General features: G+C 62.1%; 1 protein-coding gene across 10 annotated transcripts in view; it reads left to right on the plus strand.

Moving 5' to 3' along the window:
- Nucleotides 1-18578, plus strand: part of EVL (Enah/Vasp-like) — a 148038-nt gene that overhangs the window by 123300 nt on the left and 6160 nt on the right. For all 10 annotated transcript variants that reach the window (XM_059878977.1, XM_005222157.1, XM_010817228.1 and 7 more), the window contains exons 4-9: nt 7209-7272; nt 9890-9954; nt 11059-11288; nt 11929-12050; nt 14334-14394; nt 17021-17087. In XM_059878977.1, coding sequence (XP_059734960.1) covers nt 7209-7272; nt 9890-9954; nt 11059-11288; nt 11929-12050; nt 14334-14394; nt 17021-17087 — 609 coding nt within the window. The remainder of the gene's footprint in view (nt 1-7208; nt 7273-9889; nt 9955-11058; nt 11289-11928; nt 12051-14333; nt 14395-17020; nt 17088-18578) is intronic.

The raw sequence follows: 18578 nt of genomic DNA on the forward strand, positions 1-18578 counted from the left end.
AGGACTGGGCTGAAAAGTACACAAGATTGACTTTAAGCAAGAAGCAGACTGGCAGGGTGGCGGCAGTCAGGATTTGTCTGCTGTTGAGCCAAGCTCGGGAAGTGGGGCAAGCCTCCCACCCCACAGGCTTCCTGAGCACAGAGGGGACAAGGCAGCTGTCTGTCTGTTTGTCGGTCTAAGCAGGGCTGGTGTGGACAGAGCCCTGGGCTGCTGACATTTGTCCTGGGCGCTGGTCCCAGCTCTGAGACCAGGTCCTGTGGGGCCTTGGCAGGGTGGCTCTGAAGACCATGGCCAGCCCAGATCACAGGCCTCGTTCCCACGAGGACTCCTCCTTGCTTGGCAGGAGGAGCCTCGACACCAGAGGGGAAGGCTGCACCCCATCTCAGAACTCATTGGCTTTGGGCCCGTGCAGGACAGAGGCGCCTCAGGAGACAGGAGAATGAGCCTGCAGAGAGGTGGGGAGTCTGGGGGGGCTTGGGTCTCTGCCCAGCGCGGGCCAGGTGGCTGTCGCTCGCTGGCCAGGAATTCCATCAGCACCACTGAGCAGGTGCTGGGTCCGTGGTTCCTGGCGCTGCTGGGGTCTCGGGTTCCATCCTCTCCGGAGGCCCAGGAGATTGCCTGTAGAGGCCGCCTGGAAACCTAGCCCCTCCCTGTGTCCCCAGTGGCTGGGTGGGTGTCTTGGGGCCCCATGCATGTTAACGGGTCGCTGGAGGACGACTCTTCTCAGGAGGAGGCATATCAGCGCTACCTCGGCTCGTCCGCCCACCTTGGCGGGGCAACCAGAAGTACAGTACCTGGGACAGGAGCCGTGAGGCCTGCCCTGCCCTGCCCTGCCCAGCCAGACTCGGAGTGGAGTCACAGCCGAGTGCTTGCCCCCCCATGGGGACTCTTCATTACAAGGTGCTGCGGCCTGCTGGTACATAGACGTTCAAGAGGAGGGAGAGGATCTCACAGCCCCAGGATGGTCTCTGTAAACATCCTGTTCTTTGCAATTGTAGCAACCGAGAGCGGGGTGATCCTCGGTCCCATCCTTCTCGCCTATAGAATCCTGGAAGGCCAGAGGCTTAACTAGTCAGCACTGCACTCTGGCAGGAAGCTGGGTCTCCTGGCTCCAGGTTTGCTCTGGAGGGGATTGTACAATCTGAAACGGTCCAGAGAGGCCAGCTGGGAATGGGGAGGGGCTGGAAAACAGGAGTGGGGCCAAGGGGGGCTGCAGGGGGAGCAGAGGATGGTCTGTCCACCATCCAGACCAGTGTCTGGTCCCGACCAGGATTGCCGGGAGCAGCGCTCGCTGGGAGAGGGGACCCGGGGCCGCCTCTGGGGCTTCTCCTCCCTCGATCTCTTCAGGGTCTGCACACCTGAGAGCCTGGGGTCCAGATCTGCCTGCTAGGTCAAGAAGACTGGTTTGCACACACCTCGCCCAAGTACTGTGTGTGCAGGGCACCTGCGCGTGGTCGGGAGGATGGCAGCAGGCAGGCCAACCCGCCGCCTCCCTCCCCGAGGACACTGGCGCTGAGAGGCTGCACAGGGCGGGCGCCTGCTGAGAAGGGCGGCCAGGGCGCCAGGCCAGAGCAGGCCCCTCCGCCCTGCCCGGCTACCACCCTGCCTCTCGGCCCACTCATGCTCCCGCCCAGACTGTTTCTCTGCTCAGCGCCTCCCACCCTCTTCAGGACGCTCTGCCCTCTCCTCCCGTCTGGTCCCCCACCCTCCTTTCCTGGGAGGTGATGGATGTCTGTGGGCGCTGAAGGCCCCATGGACGGAGGGCAGTCCTGGCGTCTTCTCCTTTCGGCTTGCTTAGGGTGGGATGCAGAACCGTGCCTGGCTCCAGGGATGAGCTGAGGTGACGTGAGTGGCACCTGGGTGTCTGGCTCAGCACCCTGGCACACAGCCTGGCGGCTGCTGCATAAACCCAAATCCTCTCTCCCCGTGTCCCACCCACCCGTGCATGCCCAGTGCCTCCGCTGCTGGTGACCACAGGCCCCCTGGTCGCGTGTTTGCCTCGTGAGAGGCGCGTCCCCAGCTTGGCCGGGGACCATTTTCTAGCCGGAGGGAGGGCTCTAGAAGGAGCCACCTGCTTGGTCTCGGTAGTTGTTGATCATAAGACAGATTGCCTGGGGCCCAATCTTTCATTTATTCAATAAATATTTGTCGAGTGTCGACCGAGTGCCAAGGACTGCAGTAAGTGCTGGGAACGAGGAGAACAGGACAGTTATGTTCCCGGAGGTGAAGTTTGACAGCTGTGCGCCCGGGTCCTGCACATGCGGGCCCGGGTCATGTCTCCGTGTCCTCGGGGACAAGGGGCCCGGGCTGTACCCCCTGCACCCTGGAGCGTGACCTCTGCCCTGCCTGTCCCCTGCCCCCTCAGCAAGGCTGGGGTGGACTGCGGGGTTGGCCCTTTTGTTCCTTCTCCTGGAAGCCTGATCCTGTGCAACCAGCTTTTCAGCCGTCTGCTCCCCCTATGCCTTTCTGCTGAACCAGGGCAGCGTCCCCGGGGGCGGTTGCACCTCACCCTGGAGTCTCAGCCACAGATGGAGGCCAGGGACGCCACACCAGGCGCTCTCACCCCACCCGCCAGCTGCCCTGCTCCCTGTGGAGGGCGGGGGTCACTCACCCTGCTCACAGGTGAGGGGCTGAGGGCCATGGCCTGCCCCAGGTCTACCTCTGATCTCAGACCTCCGGCCCCGCCCTCCCCTTCAGTCCGGCCTGCCGCAGGGCCCTCAGTCACTCACACCACTCGCCTTAGGGCCATCACCTCCCACCCCTCTGGGGCCTCCACTCCCCTTGTGGATGCTTCTCAGGTGGGCTGGTGGCCTGAGACTGGCCAACCTCCCCCGCCCCTCTGGCTCTGTTTCTCTTCCGTGTTCCCGCACCTCGTGACCCCAAGGGTGATAGGACCTCCTTTCGGGTCAGCAGCTTGTAGGAATGGGCGTCTGACGCGCCTTCACCTGAAGCTGGAACACGGACCTCAGGCCGAAGTCTGCTGCTTCCCTCTGTGTCCTCAGGACTCAGGCCAAGCCAGCCCCTCTCTGTGTGCAGACGGGGGCTCCCTCAGCTGCAGCCGCCACCGCCTTGGCTCATCAGGGTGTGAGCCCTGCTGCCGTGGGCGGGACCCACAGGACGCCAGAAACAGGCCCCTGCCTCTCCCGACGCTGGGTCCCTGGCCCCCGTCACATTTTCCTCTCACGTGTCTGTAGTGCGAGTCAGGCTCTTGATTATGACTTTGCAAAACTTGTTTGAAGTGAGAGAGAAGGGCGAGGGCCATCTGGAGCTCCCAGACTTGGCCAGCTCCCTGAGCCCCGTGGCCTGGGGCAGGTCCCCCCACCCCTCAGAGCCGCCAGCACCCACTCCCGGAGGGGCGGTGAGCCTGGGCCCCGCACCTCGGTCAGCCTCCTCTCTGAGCAGGCACGGCTGTGGGGAGCCCTGTGTTCCTGCGGCTCATCTCTCGGTTGGTCTTACTTTCATCTGAGAAGCTCAGCCCTGTTCCTTCCCCTGGGCTTTTCTCCTCTGGGCTTGGCGAGCACTCGTTCCCCCAGACCTTCCCAACTCAGTTCAGTAAAGCACGCCAAGCACCTGACGTGAGCCGGCCTTGAGCGCCAAGTGAGAAGCGCGGGCCCTGCCCTCAGGAAGCTCAGGGTCTCGGAGGGAGAGGAGACCCGCCGTCCGGTCAGGGTGGTATCAGTTAGAAAGCAGTGTTGTAAGACAGGCCCTTGGTATCAAGCGGTGGGGGGCAGGCGGATCTCGGTGGGCTTCCTGGAGGAGGCAGCTGCGGAGCTGGGCCTTGAAGACTTGGCAGTGAGGGAGGTGTCCGGGGGTGATGAGGGGCCCGCAGAGTCGGGGAGGGGGCGCACAGCAGGTGGTGGCCTTAGTGAGCAGGTACCACAGGCCTACTGGGCGCAGGGGCCGCTCTCCAGGAGAAGTGGCCGTGGGGATGGGCTTGAACTGGACCCCGTAAGGGTCAGGCTTGTGTCTTCCAGTGTTGGTGTGGAAGATGAATGTGGAGAAAGGGAAGAGGGTAGAGGCTGAGGGCCCCTCGGTTGACAGTGGCAAGGGTCCGGGAGAGATGCTGAGGCAGCCGCGCGGGGAGGGAGAGGCGGGTGGGCCCCGTTGGGATCTGAGGAGGCGGGCTGGCGGGGGAGTGTCCCCACCTGGATCCCAGAGGCAGGGGCACAGCTGGCCCAAGACGGCTCCGGGGCAGGGGAGGCTCACCCGGGCCTCCACCTTGGCTTCTAATCGCACCACCAGGAAATGACACGGGACACTGGACAGACGGGAGTGGTGACAGCTGCCCAGCACTCCCACCCTGAGATGCCAAAGCAGGAAGCACTGTGGACAGGCTCTGCCCGAATGTCCCAAGGGCCCTAGCCCTTCTGGAGGGCAGCGCCTCCTCCCCATCCTCGTGCCTCTGCCACGGGGCACATGGCCAGCAAGTGGAATGGACCCTCAGGACGGAGACGCGCCCCATGTGACCCTGGACAGACCCCTTGCCCTGAGACGGAGGGCCTGCACGTCCTAACGCGAAGGACCCTCGCAGCTCAAAACCGACCTACGTGTCCTGCGGTCAAGAGGAACGAAGGCCTTACACAACCAGAGTCATCGCTCCCTGCTCCGTAGTGTCGAAAGGCCCAGCCGTGTCACCATGAGAGCCGCGGGGCTCCGCTCAGCCCGCCCTACCAGAGGAGGACCGGGCCGGCCGGCTGAGGGCATCAGGAGGCAGGCCAGGCCAGCAGGCAGGGCGAGGGGTGCACGCCCCGAACGTCCACGGCAGCTCGCTGCCAGCCAGGATCCTGGCGTGGCGCAGCCGGCCCCAGCCAGGCAGGGGCTCCAGAGCACGGGCTCAGCCCCAGGAGAGGGAAGATCCAGGCCCGGGAGCTGAGGCCGGAACTCTGCAGGAGTCCGGGTTTCAGGCCTGATCCCCAAACACCGGGCTGAGTGGGCAGTACTGCCCGCCACGTGGACGCCAGGCAGAGCCCGGGTGCTGTCCGAGGGCTGCACCCCTCACCCAGGGCTCTTCCGGCCAGGCTGCCCCCTGCACGCCTCATCCTTCAGGCCAGTCTCAGTAGACACACACTCCAGCTGAATTTAAGAAAGGAAGTGGCATTTCTCGGGTAGTCTGGGCCAGGCTCTGCTGCTGACAGCTGTGTCACTTAACCTTTTCTGGGCCATTCCCACACCTGTTACAAGTCTTCCTGGGACCTGTCTGCTGGGATTGTGAGAATTAAAGTAAATGTAAATTAAATTAAGAAAAGTGTCTTTGACGCCATGGTAAAGCACTGTTCTTATATTCTGGCTCTGGTTTCCTGAGAACAAGGAGGGGAGGAGCCCTCAGGCCTGGGCCTCATGGAATAGGAGAGAAAAAGACCTCCCTTCTACCGTAGATTTTTTTTTTAATTGGGATTTTTTTTATTGATCTTTAAAAATTCTCCCAACACCTATACTGAACATATTGACAAACCAGTTTTTAAAAGGAGCAGAATTATTGTGTGTTGAATAGATGGAGCAGGAAAAGGGTGTTTAAAGACAGAGAGAGAAAACTAGCGTTTCTCTCATTTCTCCCGTGTGCCACCAGGTACATACGTGTATGTGGTCACCTCTGTTGGAGAAGGAAATGGCAACCCACTCCAGTGTGCTTGCCTGGAGAATCCCAGGGACGGGGAAGCCTGGTGGGCTTCCACCTGTGGGGTTGCACAGAGTCGGACACGACTGAAGCGACTTAGCAGCAGCAGCAGTCACCTCTGTAAAGAGCCCGCAGGCGTCTTCTCTCTTGCCCAATTGGGTGCAGCCGTGGGTGCCCAGCAAGGCAGGGTCTCCCAGGGAGGAATGTTCCTGTAGTGCTGGGCGGGCCTCCTGCCATCAGGCAGCTGGCCCACTGCCCTCCACCTGGACCCTCCTCTTTCGCAGCCAAAGCATCCACACAGGAACCAGGAAGTGGTAGACAAGGCTCACAGAAAACTTGACCGCAGCCCACGGCAGGGCCTAGGGCTGGGCATTGCCGAGTATGGAAGCAGGCTTCCAGCACAGAATGGGCTGTCAAGTGTAGGAACACAGAACAAGCTTCCGCCCGTGTCATCACCCCTAGAAGTGGAAATGAGGCCTTCGTGGGCGTGGGTAGGTTGGGTTGGGACCTCCTTGTTGGAAGGAACCCGCTCCCTTGGGAGGTCAGGCCTCCGTCGCCAGGAGGGCGGCCTGGAGGCACCAGGGGCTCCGGTGCGGGGCAGCAGGTGACCTGTTTCAGCTTGGAGATTCTGTTACCCTGTGTCCTGCCGTGCCCCGCTCCAGGGCACACACGGCTAACCTCCCAGCTGCTTGGCGCACCCTGCGGGACGGGCCTTCTGCCCATCGTGGATTTTGTCTTGCTCTTGAGCGTTGCTGGCCCCTCACCCTAGGTTGGAGATGACGCCCCTTGCCCAGCTCAGCCGCGAGGCGTGAGGCCAGCTTGCCCTGGTCCCTCCCCCGCCGCCCTGACTGCCTGCGGTTCCCCGGTGACACCTGAGGTGACACCTGAGCCGGCCAAGAGAATGAACAATCGGTTTTTCTCAGATTGGAGCCAGAGCCTGATTTTCTTGTAAATGAAACACAGAAGCAGTCCCTGTCTGAACACTAGGCACGCGCGGCAGCCCTTGCCGGGGCCCTGCCTTCAGGGTCAAGGGCAAGAACGTGGCCCGGAAGGCTCCACGGCTGCTCACTCATCCTCTGCGGCCCCCGTCACCTGCCCTCACCACACCTCCGGGCTCCTGGGTGCAGGCAGGAGGGCATCCCGCTGTGGGGAGGGGTACGGGCTGAAATCCCCACCCTGACTCTTCCTGCTGGAATGTCGCACCCCTGCTCACAAGTCGGAATAAAATGGACCCACTGGGTTGGCAATTCCAAGTTAGAACGGCTTCGTGGGAAGTGGGGGGACTGTAGCTCGAGGTTAGGGGATTGAGGGCAGGGTGGCAGCTGAAGAAGTGGCAGCCACAGGCGCCATTCAAGGGGAAGGAGAGAGGGATCACCATGAGAAGGGATGAGCTTGAACCCTGTAAGTGGCTCCACACGAAGACCCACAAGAAAAGGGACAGAGGGCTGATGAGAGGATGGGGTGGGCCGGGGCGTCGCGAGGCTGAGAGCCAGCATGAAACCGTCTCCTGGGGGACCGGGGGCAGAGGCGGGGCAGCCCCCAGGGGTCCTCTCCCCCGTTAACCCACAGGCCTTTGTGCTTCTCTTCCCTGCAGGCCCCTCCAGCCAGCGTCAGGTGCAGAATGGCCCCTCTCCCGACGAGATGGACGTCCAGAGAAGGTAAGTCCCCCGGCAGAGCCGGCGTGGAGGGCACACCCGGGCGGGGGCGGGAGCACAGGCCTGGCCAGAGAGGAGGGGGAGGCGTTCGTCGCCACTTGGCCAGCGACAACGTGAGCGTGTGGTTCCACAGCGGGGCACCGCTGACTCCGAAGCCTCACCGTCAGCCTGGCGGAGTCCCGGCCCATCCGCTTACTAAACACCCTCCCAGGTGTGTTAGGTCATCGTCCAGGGACCCGCACGTGACCCGCCAGGCCAGTCTGACTGAGCCCGTCTTAGGCCCCGTCTCGTGTCTGTCTGGAGGCCTTGTGAGCCCTGGTCTCTTGTCGGAGGCCTTGATGGGTGCCCCGCACGGCCCCCCCAGTAGGGGTTAAAGCAGACAGAGGCCACAAGGGCGCTCTGGGCTGCAGCCGCCCTTGGGTGGCCAGGCCGGGCTGTGTCCTTATCCTCATGGGGCCAGCCTGTGGAGGAGGCTGCTCCCATGGGGTAGGGTGACCCACTCCCCGCCCCTCCAGGGCGCGTCTTGAGTGTCTCGGTCAGCACTGTTGTCCTGAAGTTTCAGGAGACCTCACGGTGGCTGAGGAGCCGCCGCCTCCCCAGTCCCTGTGCCAGAGAGCAGGGCCAGGCTGTTAGCCCACCCTGCTGGGCAGGGGCTCTGCATCTCTGAGGGCCTGGCATCCCGGCTCTGTGGAGCCGTGCTGGGAGGCAGGCTTGGGCCATATCCTCTCCGGGGGAGCAGAAGAGGACCTGACTGCCAGCCTGTGGCCAGGCTCAGGCAGAGCCTGAGGTCAGGGCTGGGAGTCTCTCCCCTGGCTGAGGCTCTCAGGTTCCTCACCTGGAGCCTGTCCCCTGCCCTGAGTGCCTTCGGCCCCCATGGTGGACTTTGTGACCCTGGGCCTCAGTCTCCTGTTGGGAGGTGGCAGTGTTAGCAAGGGAAAAACGGGTGTATGCTTCCTAGACGTGGGTCACAGAGGCTTCTGTTTGTTCATTCCTAGCTTCTTAGAAGAATGCTATGTAGCTAACTAGGGCTTTTGCACACTTTGTCTCATTTTAACGCTCACATTAGCCCTCGGGTTATCGTTACCCGTGCTGTTTCTCACATGAGCCACTGAAGGTAGGAGAAGAGAAAGGAAGCAGAAGTTAGGAGCAGAACCAGGACTGGCCCCGGCTCAGCCCTCTGCCAGCTCCCAGGCCGTCCTTGAGAGGGACGGGGTTCCCATACAGACCCTGCAGTTAGGCTCTCAGAGCTGGAGAATCTCCACCGCCAAGTCCAGCGTCCAGGGCCACCGGCTGCAGAGGGCGGTTCACTTTTGTCTGCAGTCGGTGTCCCCAGGCCGAGTAACCCCTGGAGATCAGAACCGCAGGCATCAGACTCCAGAGCAGGGACCTGCTGGTCGGGACGGAGGGAGGCTGGGAGAGGTTGCGTGTTGCCCACGAGGGATGCAGTGAGCCCAGCACAGAGCCATCCTGTCTTCTCACTGCCAGCAGCCTGTGTCCACAGAAGACCAATTCCTCTCGTGGAGGGCTTCTGGGCACGTGGGTCCTGCTGGAGAGGCTGGAGTTGGGGGTGATATTTCAGCAGTTTGGATGGAGAAGCTTAACGCAGATGCTGCTGGGAGCTTTTCAAACATCTTTAGTGTCAGAAGGGCCTTTTCCGGGATATTTTAGATATCGAGCACAGTCCTTCCAAGAACCCATGACATGTGTTCTTATTTATGGAGAGGCATCTAGGCCCAGGAAAGGGAGAAAGCTCCCCCGTGACTCTCAGAGTGGGGACCAGAAAGCGCTCTGCTGCTCAGTGGCCGCACAGCGAGCCCTGCGTGTTGCTTCTCCTTCCTCCAAGGTGCACGCCCTGGCAGCCCCGTGTGCCTAGTCCCCACCAAGCACACCCGCAGCAGCCAGCCCCATGCCAGCGCGCTGGGAACTGGTGTTGCAGAGGCACGGCCGCAGCCTCTCTCTCTGCGGGCGCCCTCCCGCCTCCTGCCCAGGAGCAGAGTAGCCCTCAGAGCAGCCCTGGGCCCCACGCCCCAAGACGGGCCTTCAGCGTTGGCAGTTGAAGCCTCACTGCCACCCACAGTCCCCGTGACTCCTGAGCCCCTCCCGCACTGGCGTTGCAGCCCCAGGTTCTGTGCACGTGCTCGTGGGCCTGTGTCTTCACTCAACCAGCCTTGAAGAGCAGCCCGGGGCCCCTCCTGCGAGGAGCCAGGAGGTTGTCCCTGCCGAGGTCACTCGGCACGGCCACACAGCCTCCCATGGGCTTAGGGAGCTAAGCCAGATGCAGTGGGCGTGAGTGGCCCTGAGGTCGTGTCTGCTGAGGCCTCCAGACACCAGGCAAGCTCATCCAGCCTGGGGGAAGCTTGGTCACTCGGCCAGATGGTCACTTCAGCCTCGTGAGGGGCTCCCTGCCAAGGTGTCAGTGTCCACGGGCTGCCGGTGCTGCCCTGGGTGGGGATCTGGACCGGTCACAGCTCAGCCTGTGTAAGCAGGGACTGCAGGCCTGGCAGCCGGAGCCCAGGGTGGGACGAGGTGGGCTCGCTGCCGAGCCCCGGGGCACCGGGAAGCCTGACTCTGCAGCCCAGGCTCTGACACGGACTTGTTCTCCGCTGTGGTTGCTTCTCAGACAAGTGATGGAGCAGCAGCACCAACAGCGCCAGGAGTCTCTCGAGAGAAGAGCCTCGGCCACAGGTGAGAGCATCCTGCCCCTGCCAGGGCCGTCCCTTCCCTCCGCCTGGGACATGCTGGGCAGTCGGCGGCCCACTGCTGAGCGCACGGGCCCCAGAGGGCGCCCCAGAGGGCGCCAGCCTCACTCCATGTTTCTGACTCGGAACTGACCCTGTTGCTGTGTCAGCTCTTCCCCTTCACGCTGGCCTACCCGGCTCCCTGCCCGGCCTCCAGGCACGCAGGCCCGGTCCCTGCAGGCCCACCACCCTGTGAGCACCCCTCCTGCAGCTCGTTTTCTCGGGGCCGCCGCCTCCCTCGCACCCGTGCCCCTTCACCAGACTTCACTCCTGTCCCGGCGTGGTTGTCCTTCCCTAAGGAAGGTTTCCGTGGCTTTTGGCCAGCTGGAGCCCCTCCCCACAGGTCAGGGTAGCACTGTGTGCCTGCTCTTGTGGCACCTGTCACCCTCCGCAGTGACAGATGTGCAGTCGTCCGTGTGATTGGCTCACTGCTCCCCACCAGGCCGTGAGCTCTGAGAGCATGCAGCCCGCGGCCACTGGTCCCCAGCGCCCTGCGCAGGGCCCGGCAGGCAGCAGAGACTCAGGTGGTGGACGAGGGGCAGGGACGGGACTGCACAGCCCACGGCGCCGCTCCTGGACATGTGCCCCTGTCGGCCCTGCAGCCGTCCCCCGAGGCCAAGGGGGTCAGTCCCCATTGCATCTCGGGGGCTAATAGCTGCCAGTGCCTGGGAGGGTGCTGAGTACCGAGAAGGAGCAGAGGAGGAAAAAGAGATACCATTTGGGCACCAGAGGGCTTCCTCCCCTGGAAGACCACCGCTGAGCAGCAGGAAGTCGGTGGAGCTCGGGGGTGCAAAGCCAACATGTGCCATTGGGTTCAGCCAGGCCCCAGGTGTTGGGGGGCTGGGGCAGCAGCAGGCGCCTCCTGAGGGGCTTCTCATGCGACACTGGGTCGAGCCAGGCCCCAGGTGTCGGGGGCACTGGGGCAGCAGCAGGCGCCTCCTGAGGGGCTTCTTGGAAGAGGTGACCCTGAGCTGTTCCTCGTCCGCAGAAGAGCTCCCCAGGAGGCTCCATCTGGGCCTGGGTACTCACTGAGCCCACTGCTGTGTTTTAGGACCCAGCCTCCCGCCGGGGCACCCCTCCTCTGCAGCCAGCGCCCCCCTCTCGTGTAGCGGCCCTCCACCCCCACCCCCACCCCCTGTCCCACCGCCACCCACAGGGGCCACCCCCCCGCCCCCACCCCCACTGCCGGCCGGAGGAGCCCAGGGCACCAGCCACGACGAGAGCTCCGTGTCTGGCCTGGCTGCCGCCCTGGCTGGAGCCAAGCTGAGACGGGTCCAGCGGGTGAGCATCGTGGGCCCCAGGGGGTGGGTGGAGGAGGACGAGGCTGGGGGGCCCTTCCTGCCAGGGGGAGCAGCACCGCCTTCCCCAACCAGACGGCGCCTCCTGCCACCTCAGTCCCAGTTCCCTGGTTCCCAAGAGAATTGGGGTGGCACGGGGTGAGGCAGGAGCTGCCGCCCTCCTAGATGAGGAAACCGAGGGTCGGGCTTGTGAATGACTTGTCCACAGCACGCAGGTCACCAGCTGCAGCTTGGACTCAGGCCCTGGGTCTCCTGAGTTTACATTCGTCAGCTTCCTCAGGCTCAGCTGGTCCTCCCAAGCCTTCCCCAGTGTCCTGGCAGGAGGAGCTTCTGGAAGAAGGCCGTGTGTGTGTTTGTGGGCTAAAGGGCACCTCTGATACAGAGTTGTGCCCCCTTGCCCCTCAGGTCATACCGGCCTCGTCAAGGCCGCTGACCAGGAGCCAGTGGACCTGGGGCGTATCTGCGAACAGTGACCTCCAGTCGACGGCGCCCCCTGGATTGTCTCCAGGGGGTGGGACTGGGGAGATGGGACCAGAGAGCCTGGCCTGGCCCCTTCCAGCTCTGCCGTCACACCCAGACCCTTTTCCCTTAAGTCACCGGCCTGAAGCACTGTCTCCCCTTAGCCAGAAGATGCGTCTGGAGGCTCCAGTCCCAGCGGGCCCTCGAAGTCTGATGCCAACCGGGCCAGCAGTGGGGGTGGCGGTGGAGGCCTCATGGAAGAGATGAACAAGCTGCTGGCCAAGAGGTGAGTGTGTCGACTGACCAGCTCACCGCTTGTCAGGGGCTCCTGCGCCCAGGGCCTGGTCCAGGGCTGCGGGAGGTGGACAGCACCACCCTGCCCACCAGCAGCCACTGGCCCGGCTTCAGCCGAGCAGGGGGGACAGCACCACCCTCCCCACCAGCAGCCACTGGCCCGGCTTCAGCCGAGCAGGGGGGGACAGCACCACCCTCCCCACCAGCAGCCACTGGCCCCGGGCTTCAGCCGAGCAGGGGGACTGTCACTCAGGCTTTCCCTTCTCCGGGGTCAGTCTGAGACATCGAGCCAAAAGGAGTCCACTCAAGTCTAAAGCCTTCCTCATTTCAGTCTAACAAGTGTTTGTCTCAGAGTATCTGCCATGTCCCAGCCTCGTCCTGAGCAGAGAAAAATTTGAAGGTAATTTCAGAGATAAATTCTTAGGGAAAAAGAAAACGATTCCTCCTGGGGAATGGGTAATGACAGGGCCTGTCCTGTGAGGGGGTTACAGGGACCCCGGGAGGAGTGCCCGGGTGGCCCAGGGAGGAGCAGCAGCGCCCCCGCCCCTGGCCGGCTCTGGGGCCCAGGCCTCCACTCCCGTCTGCACTTGGTTGGTCCCCAGCTGGATCCCAAGCAGGCGGAACGATAGTCAGCTCCCTCTGGGGGCGTCACAGAGCGCGGGCTGTGCTTGTGGACGTGGGGTAGCAGCAGGCGTACGCTGACGGGGCCCCGTGCCTGGCTCACCCAGGCACCGCAGGACTGGGGAGCAAGTCTCGTCATGCAGGCAGGTTGGATTCCGTTCCAGGGGAGCCTCACGTTAAAAATAGTTTTTCTTTAAAAACGATATATGCACAGTCACCCCAAGTGCAACACCAGTGCATTCACAGTAACAGCTTGGCCTTGATGGTTTAGACCAAACAGAGAGGAACTTTCTGAGAACAGGAAAAGGCCAGTGTGCCAGGAGCCAGGGAGACGCCAGATGGCTGGTGGCAGAGCCGGGCCCGCTGTGAACACACACCCCACACGACCGGCAAGGAGCTGTCATGCTGCCCCATGCAGCCCCGCTCAGCGCTGGGTGTCGAGTGGAGCCAATGAGGAGATGCCCTTGTGGGCTGTTTCTTTGAATGAAGGTCCTGGCAGAATTGCTGCCTCCTCCCTCCAAGGGCTGTCCCACACCCTTTCCCAGGCGGGGGCATCTTGCCCACAGGTGGTCGGCACAGGAAATCTCCACGGGACTGGAGGGGCCTGGTCTGCTGTGTTTTCTTGGAAGACAACCTGGCTCTGAGCAGGCACAGTGTCACGGGCACAGTGGCAGGCCAGGGAGGAGCCGGGGTGCTTGCACCCAGCATTGGAAATAAAGACCAGACAGCCAGCCCAGAAACAAATGCAGAGGCAGGACTGAGCAGGCACGCTGTAGGGAGGAAGATGTCGGGGACGATTCCTGGCTTTCTGGGAGGACCCGTCCTTCCCGGGATAAGCCGATGAAGAAGGGGCCCCCATGTGACTGCGGAGGCTGCAGCATGGGCTGGTCCCTCAACAGGGACAGCCCGCTGGTGGCCGTCACCCATCAGGCCAGTTTCCCCTTTGATGGGCAGCTCACTGTGAGCCCTTGAGCACTGTGTTCTGGCAGCTTCGGAGAGGCTGCTGCGTGTGGAATGAGAATTAGCCAGATGTCGGTGCCCAGTGTGGCCAGCAGAGAGCAGGTAGTTTTCAGGGTGTCTGAGCAGGGGCTCATCCCTGGGGGGTGCTGTCCTCACCAGAGGCGTCTGTCAGAGCCTTTCCTTCCTGAGCAGCTCTTTGCGGCGTCTGGGTTGGCAGGGTGTGGCTGCTGAGCTCCGAGGCAAGGGACTTCAGAGAGATAGGCAGGCTTCCTCCTCCCACAGGTGGCCCGCAGATGGGATGTCTGCAGAGTGACCTGTGGAGTTGGGGGCTCTCTCACCTCTCGCGGTCAGGCCTGGGTGTTCTGGGGCCATAGCTGTCACCCAGCTCTTCTGACCGGGACGGGGTGTGGACCAACCTTCTGCCCCTCAGGTGCTGTAGACAGAGATGCAAGTGTCCCCACACCCCCTGCCAGACCAGTTTGGCATCCAGGGTCCTGGGACCAGCACAGAAGGCCTGGACACTCACTCAGGCATCACCCCAGATAGCTGCCTGGACAAGTTACCTCCTTCACATGAAACGGGTTAGACCCCAGCAAGGGGCCTCTGAGGACCAAGCTGTGTCCGCACAGAAGAGGTGTCCAGTCAGTGTGGAAACCTCTGGGGCTGATGGTGTGTTTTCTCCCTTCTGTGTTAGGAGAAAAGCAGCCTCCCAGACAGACAAGCCGGCGGACAAGAAGGAAGACGAAAGCCAAACAGTAAGTGCGCCCACCCCCGGCCTGCCCAGCTTCCCGTGCCACGTGGGCACACCAGGCCCCACGGTGCCCAGGGTTGGACAGTCACGTCATGGATCCTTTACTGGGCGATTATAGGAGGGCGGGGGACTCCTGTCCATCCCCCTGCACCACGGAGCAGGTCGGCACTCATTGAGCGTCTGGCAGCCTCGTGGGGGAGGCAGGTGGGAGGCAGAGAAGCAGGATCCAGCCAGGAGTGTCATGACAAGGGGGCCTGGAGCCTGGGAAGCTCAGACACACGGACAAGTCTCCTCCTCGACAGACTTGGGTACAGTCACGGTAGGGGGTGTCTGCTTCAAGACCAGGGCTGTTCCTATTTGTTTCTACTCCTAAAAGACGTCACTCGAGTCCATCGATTCCAGCAAAGCCTCGGATGAGCTTGGCAAAGGACCCCGAGCCTCAGGCGCTTGTCCGGACGGATCAGGATCCTTGAGTCCCATCTGTCCACCCAGAACTCCACATGCCTGCCTCCACCTAGCGCGGCTAAGGCTTTTGTCCTGTGTGCTAAGCTTTCCCTGTACAAGCAGGTTCCTGCTGAAACCACTAGGTTTCGACCTTGACCGCAGACAGCATACAGGTCGCATCTCAGTGGCAGGGGGAGACAAAAGAAACATGGCCACCCAGTGCCAGGGCATGCTCACTGCCGTGCCACTGGACGAGGCTCGCCAGGCGAGGCCCAGGGCTCCAGCCCTGCCAGCGGCCTTCCCACCTCCTCACCCCCAACTTAGGCACACGCAGCCCCCTCGGCCCCCACAGCCGACTCCTCCCCAGTCTGCGTATCTTTGCATTAGCATTGTTCCCTGAGAAATGGTCTCCCAGACCCCAGACTAGGTAAGGCTCCCTGCAGCTTGGTCCCTGGGCGCCTCTCCCCGCTGTGCTTCTGCTCCACTCTCAGCACACATATTTATCTCGTTTACTCGCGCCTTGCTGCCAGATTGTGAGCCCTGCGAGGACCACGCGTGCATATTCCACTGTCCGCGTGCCTTGCACCAAGTATGGAGTCCATCCAGCTGACTCCGCTTGAATGTCTCCAAGTGCAGAGGCCTGTGTGGCCAGGAGCTCAGGGGTAGTCACAGGCCTCCAAAGACTGGTGGATTCCAGCCAGCACCGCCAGCCCCAGCTCCCTGGGCTCTAGGAAGAAAAGGAGTGGAAGTGCTCAGTCGTATCCGACTCTTTGCAACCCCATGGACTGTAGCCCACCAGGTTCCTCTGTCCGTGGGATTCTCCAGGCAGGAATAGTGGAGTGAGTTGCCATTCCCTTCTCCAGGAGATCTTCCCAAGCCAGGAACCGAACCTAGGTCTCTGGCATTGTAGGTAGATCCTTCACTGTCTGAGCCACTAGGAAAAGAGTAGGTTTCAAATCCCAGGGTTCCAGGAGAAATCTTTGACCCCAAGGGTAGAGTTTTCCTCCTCTGACTCCCCTTTCTCTGTAGGCCTCCAGGCTGCTGCTTTGGTCGCGTGTGGTCAGGAGGCCCCGCCCACATGGGAGCAGCCTCTTCCAGGGCCGGGACAGTCCCACACCCAGAGCGAGTGCCATGTGGCCAGGGACACCGGCAGCTGGCTTTTCTTGTTTCTTTTTTTTTTGGCTGTACTACACATGGATCTTAGTTCCCCAACCAGGGACCGAACCTGGGCCCTCAGCAGTGAAAGCAGTCAGTCTTTACCACTGGACCTCCAGGGGAGTCCCTGGCTTTTTCGTTTCTATACTTTTCAATGTTTTCCAGATCTTCACTGAAGGTGTCCAAGGTTTCAAGAAGGAAATGTGGAGCCCTCCACGTTTGGGAGAACCCCACACCCCCGAATGTGGAGTCAGGTGGCTTGGGCAGGGCTACTGCCCCTTGCTGGCTGCGGGGCTACTGCCCCTTGCTGGCTGCGGGGCTCTGAGAATGTGTCCCAGCCATGAAGAGCACAGGCTGCGAGGCGGCAGGGGCCGGGGGGCCTCTTCCCGGCTTGCAACTGAGGCCAAACTTTGCTTTATATAGGGAGCAGTCTTATTAGTTACTTTTGAAATAATAGGATAATGTTAAAATTTTTTTCTGATTTATTGTCCAGTTACTGTAATTTCACCCATAATGTCTCCCACTCTGGCATGTTTCCTTTGGGTCCTGGTCCCCAGGCACATGTGTTGATTTCCATAATTTCATTAACTCCACTCTCTCACAGCGAGAGGCCTGGGAGATCTTCCTAGGGTCTTCCTGGGGGTCTTCCTCTGGAGACCCACAGCCTAGCACATTCTTTTGCCCCTGAATCAGCGACTCCGAGAATTCTCTTCATGCACCCCACAAATACGGGGGTTCCTGATGGTCGCGAGGTCAGTGCTCAGTGTGGAGGCCAGGGGTGAGTAGTCGTCCTGACTCGTCCGCTGTGTCTCCCTGCAGCCTTCTTCCCCAACTGCTGTGCGGTGGACCACCTCCCTGCACCACCTGGGGTTTTCACTAGTGAAGCACAATGATTGTCTCACTGTAGAAGTAACACTCGTTCACTGGATAATTTGGAAAACTGCGGTCTCCTAGATGACCTGGCCTGAAGGTCCCCACCCAGCCGGCCTTCCTAACCAGATCGACAGCAGAGCCTTTCTCTTCCGTTTCAGGAAGAGCCCAGCAACTCTCCATCTCCAGGGACCCGAGCAGCCAGCCAGCAGCTCCCCAACTCGTCAGGTAAGGGGCCCCACCCTGCCTGCACCAGGTGTGGGGTCTTAGAGTGGGAGGGGCTCTCACAGAAAGACAATCTGACCCCCATGGCCTCCCCCATGGGCGGATGAGCAGAGAGGCTGTGCTGGCGGGGCGCCCTGCCATCTTGCACGGAAGCCCCTCCGGCCCCCGTCAGCAGCCGCCTGTAGTCGGATCCTGAGCACGTGCAGGACACTCTGGGGGAGAGAGCGCCCTGTCCAGCTGTTTCCCCAGCGGGTCTGCCCACACCTAGGAGGGGTGGGGGAGATGGGCCCGGAGGCTCAGCTTCCTGGCCTTGGGCCCTGCTCTGAAGAGGAGCATGTAAATGCCGCAGTCGTGCTCCTTGCAAAACACCAGGGAGCCTTGCTCACTGAGCAGTCAGCCAGATGAGGCCTGCAAAGCAGACGCCGCGAACCTATCCTGGTGCAAGCTCTGGAGCGGTGTGGTCAGAAGAACGCCTTCAGGCTCTGTGGTGGAGAGAGGCCGCTGCATTTGGCCCCTCAGTCATTCAACAAACGTCTCAGGGTCTGCTCTGAGCCAGGCCTGTGCTCCCGAGCGTGTGGTGGGGGTGGGGGGACAGAGAGAAAATAGGCCGCCCCACCCCAGCCAGTGGCGAGAGGCTCATGCCCGCTGTTGGCAGCTCGCTGGGGCACGGCTCTGCGGCCACCTGGGCCTCACGTCCTGCCCCTCTGCTGGCTCATCGGCCTCCCTGTGAGGCTGGGTTCCGTGGCCTCTCCTCAGGCAGTGCCACAATTCTTGGTGAGTGTCACATCCCAGTAGAGGGGCTGTGAGTTCGCAGTTAGAAGCTCAGTGCGTGTAAGCGGTGCGCCCAGGGCCACGTGCCGAAGCTCGGGTGTGGTCCTGCTCCCAGGTCCACCCTGCAGGCTCAGTGAAGGTGTGCCCGTGGCCTCCAGGCTCAGCTCAGAGTGGCTGGCCCCTGCTGCCCCAGGGAGCTTTCCCTTCTGCCTCTCTGCTCATCCTGCCAAGTCAGGGAACTCATTCACTTCAGTGGACCTCTTGTAGTAAAGTGAAATGCAATTAAAGAGCACTTGAAAAAGGAAAGACAAATCAACTTCCAAGGCCAGGTTGGGAAAGAGCTAGCAGCAGTGTGTGGGGAAAGCCACGGAGCCCAGGGACAGCGGGGACACTGGCTCCCAAAGGCAGGCGTGGGCTGCGCTGAGAGTGCAGGCAAGGGGCTTCCTGTACCCGCCCGGCCCACTGCTGGGGGCAGGCTGCTTCTGGAGGTCCTGGTTCAGAGCTTCCCTGCCCAGCCGGCGCACATTCCAAGGAAAGCCCTAGCCATGGGGAGAGGACTTGAAACCAGGTCAACCGAGTCGTGGGAGCAGGGGCTCCCATCCTGAGTTGGGGAGACGCAGGTGCCAGGCCTGCGAGGGCCACCTGGGCCACGGGAGCTGGGGCGGGGCCATCTGCCTAGGATGCTGCGGGGCGTGGGGCCATGGGCGCACTCCCAGCCCTGAG

Source organism: Bos taurus, chromosome 21, assembly GCF_002263795.3.
Source record: "Bos taurus isolate L1 Dominette 01449 registration number 42190680 breed Hereford chromosome 21, ARS-UCD2.0, whole genome shotgun sequence".
NCBI lineage: Eukaryota > Metazoa > Chordata > Mammalia > Artiodactyla > Bovidae > Bos > Bos taurus.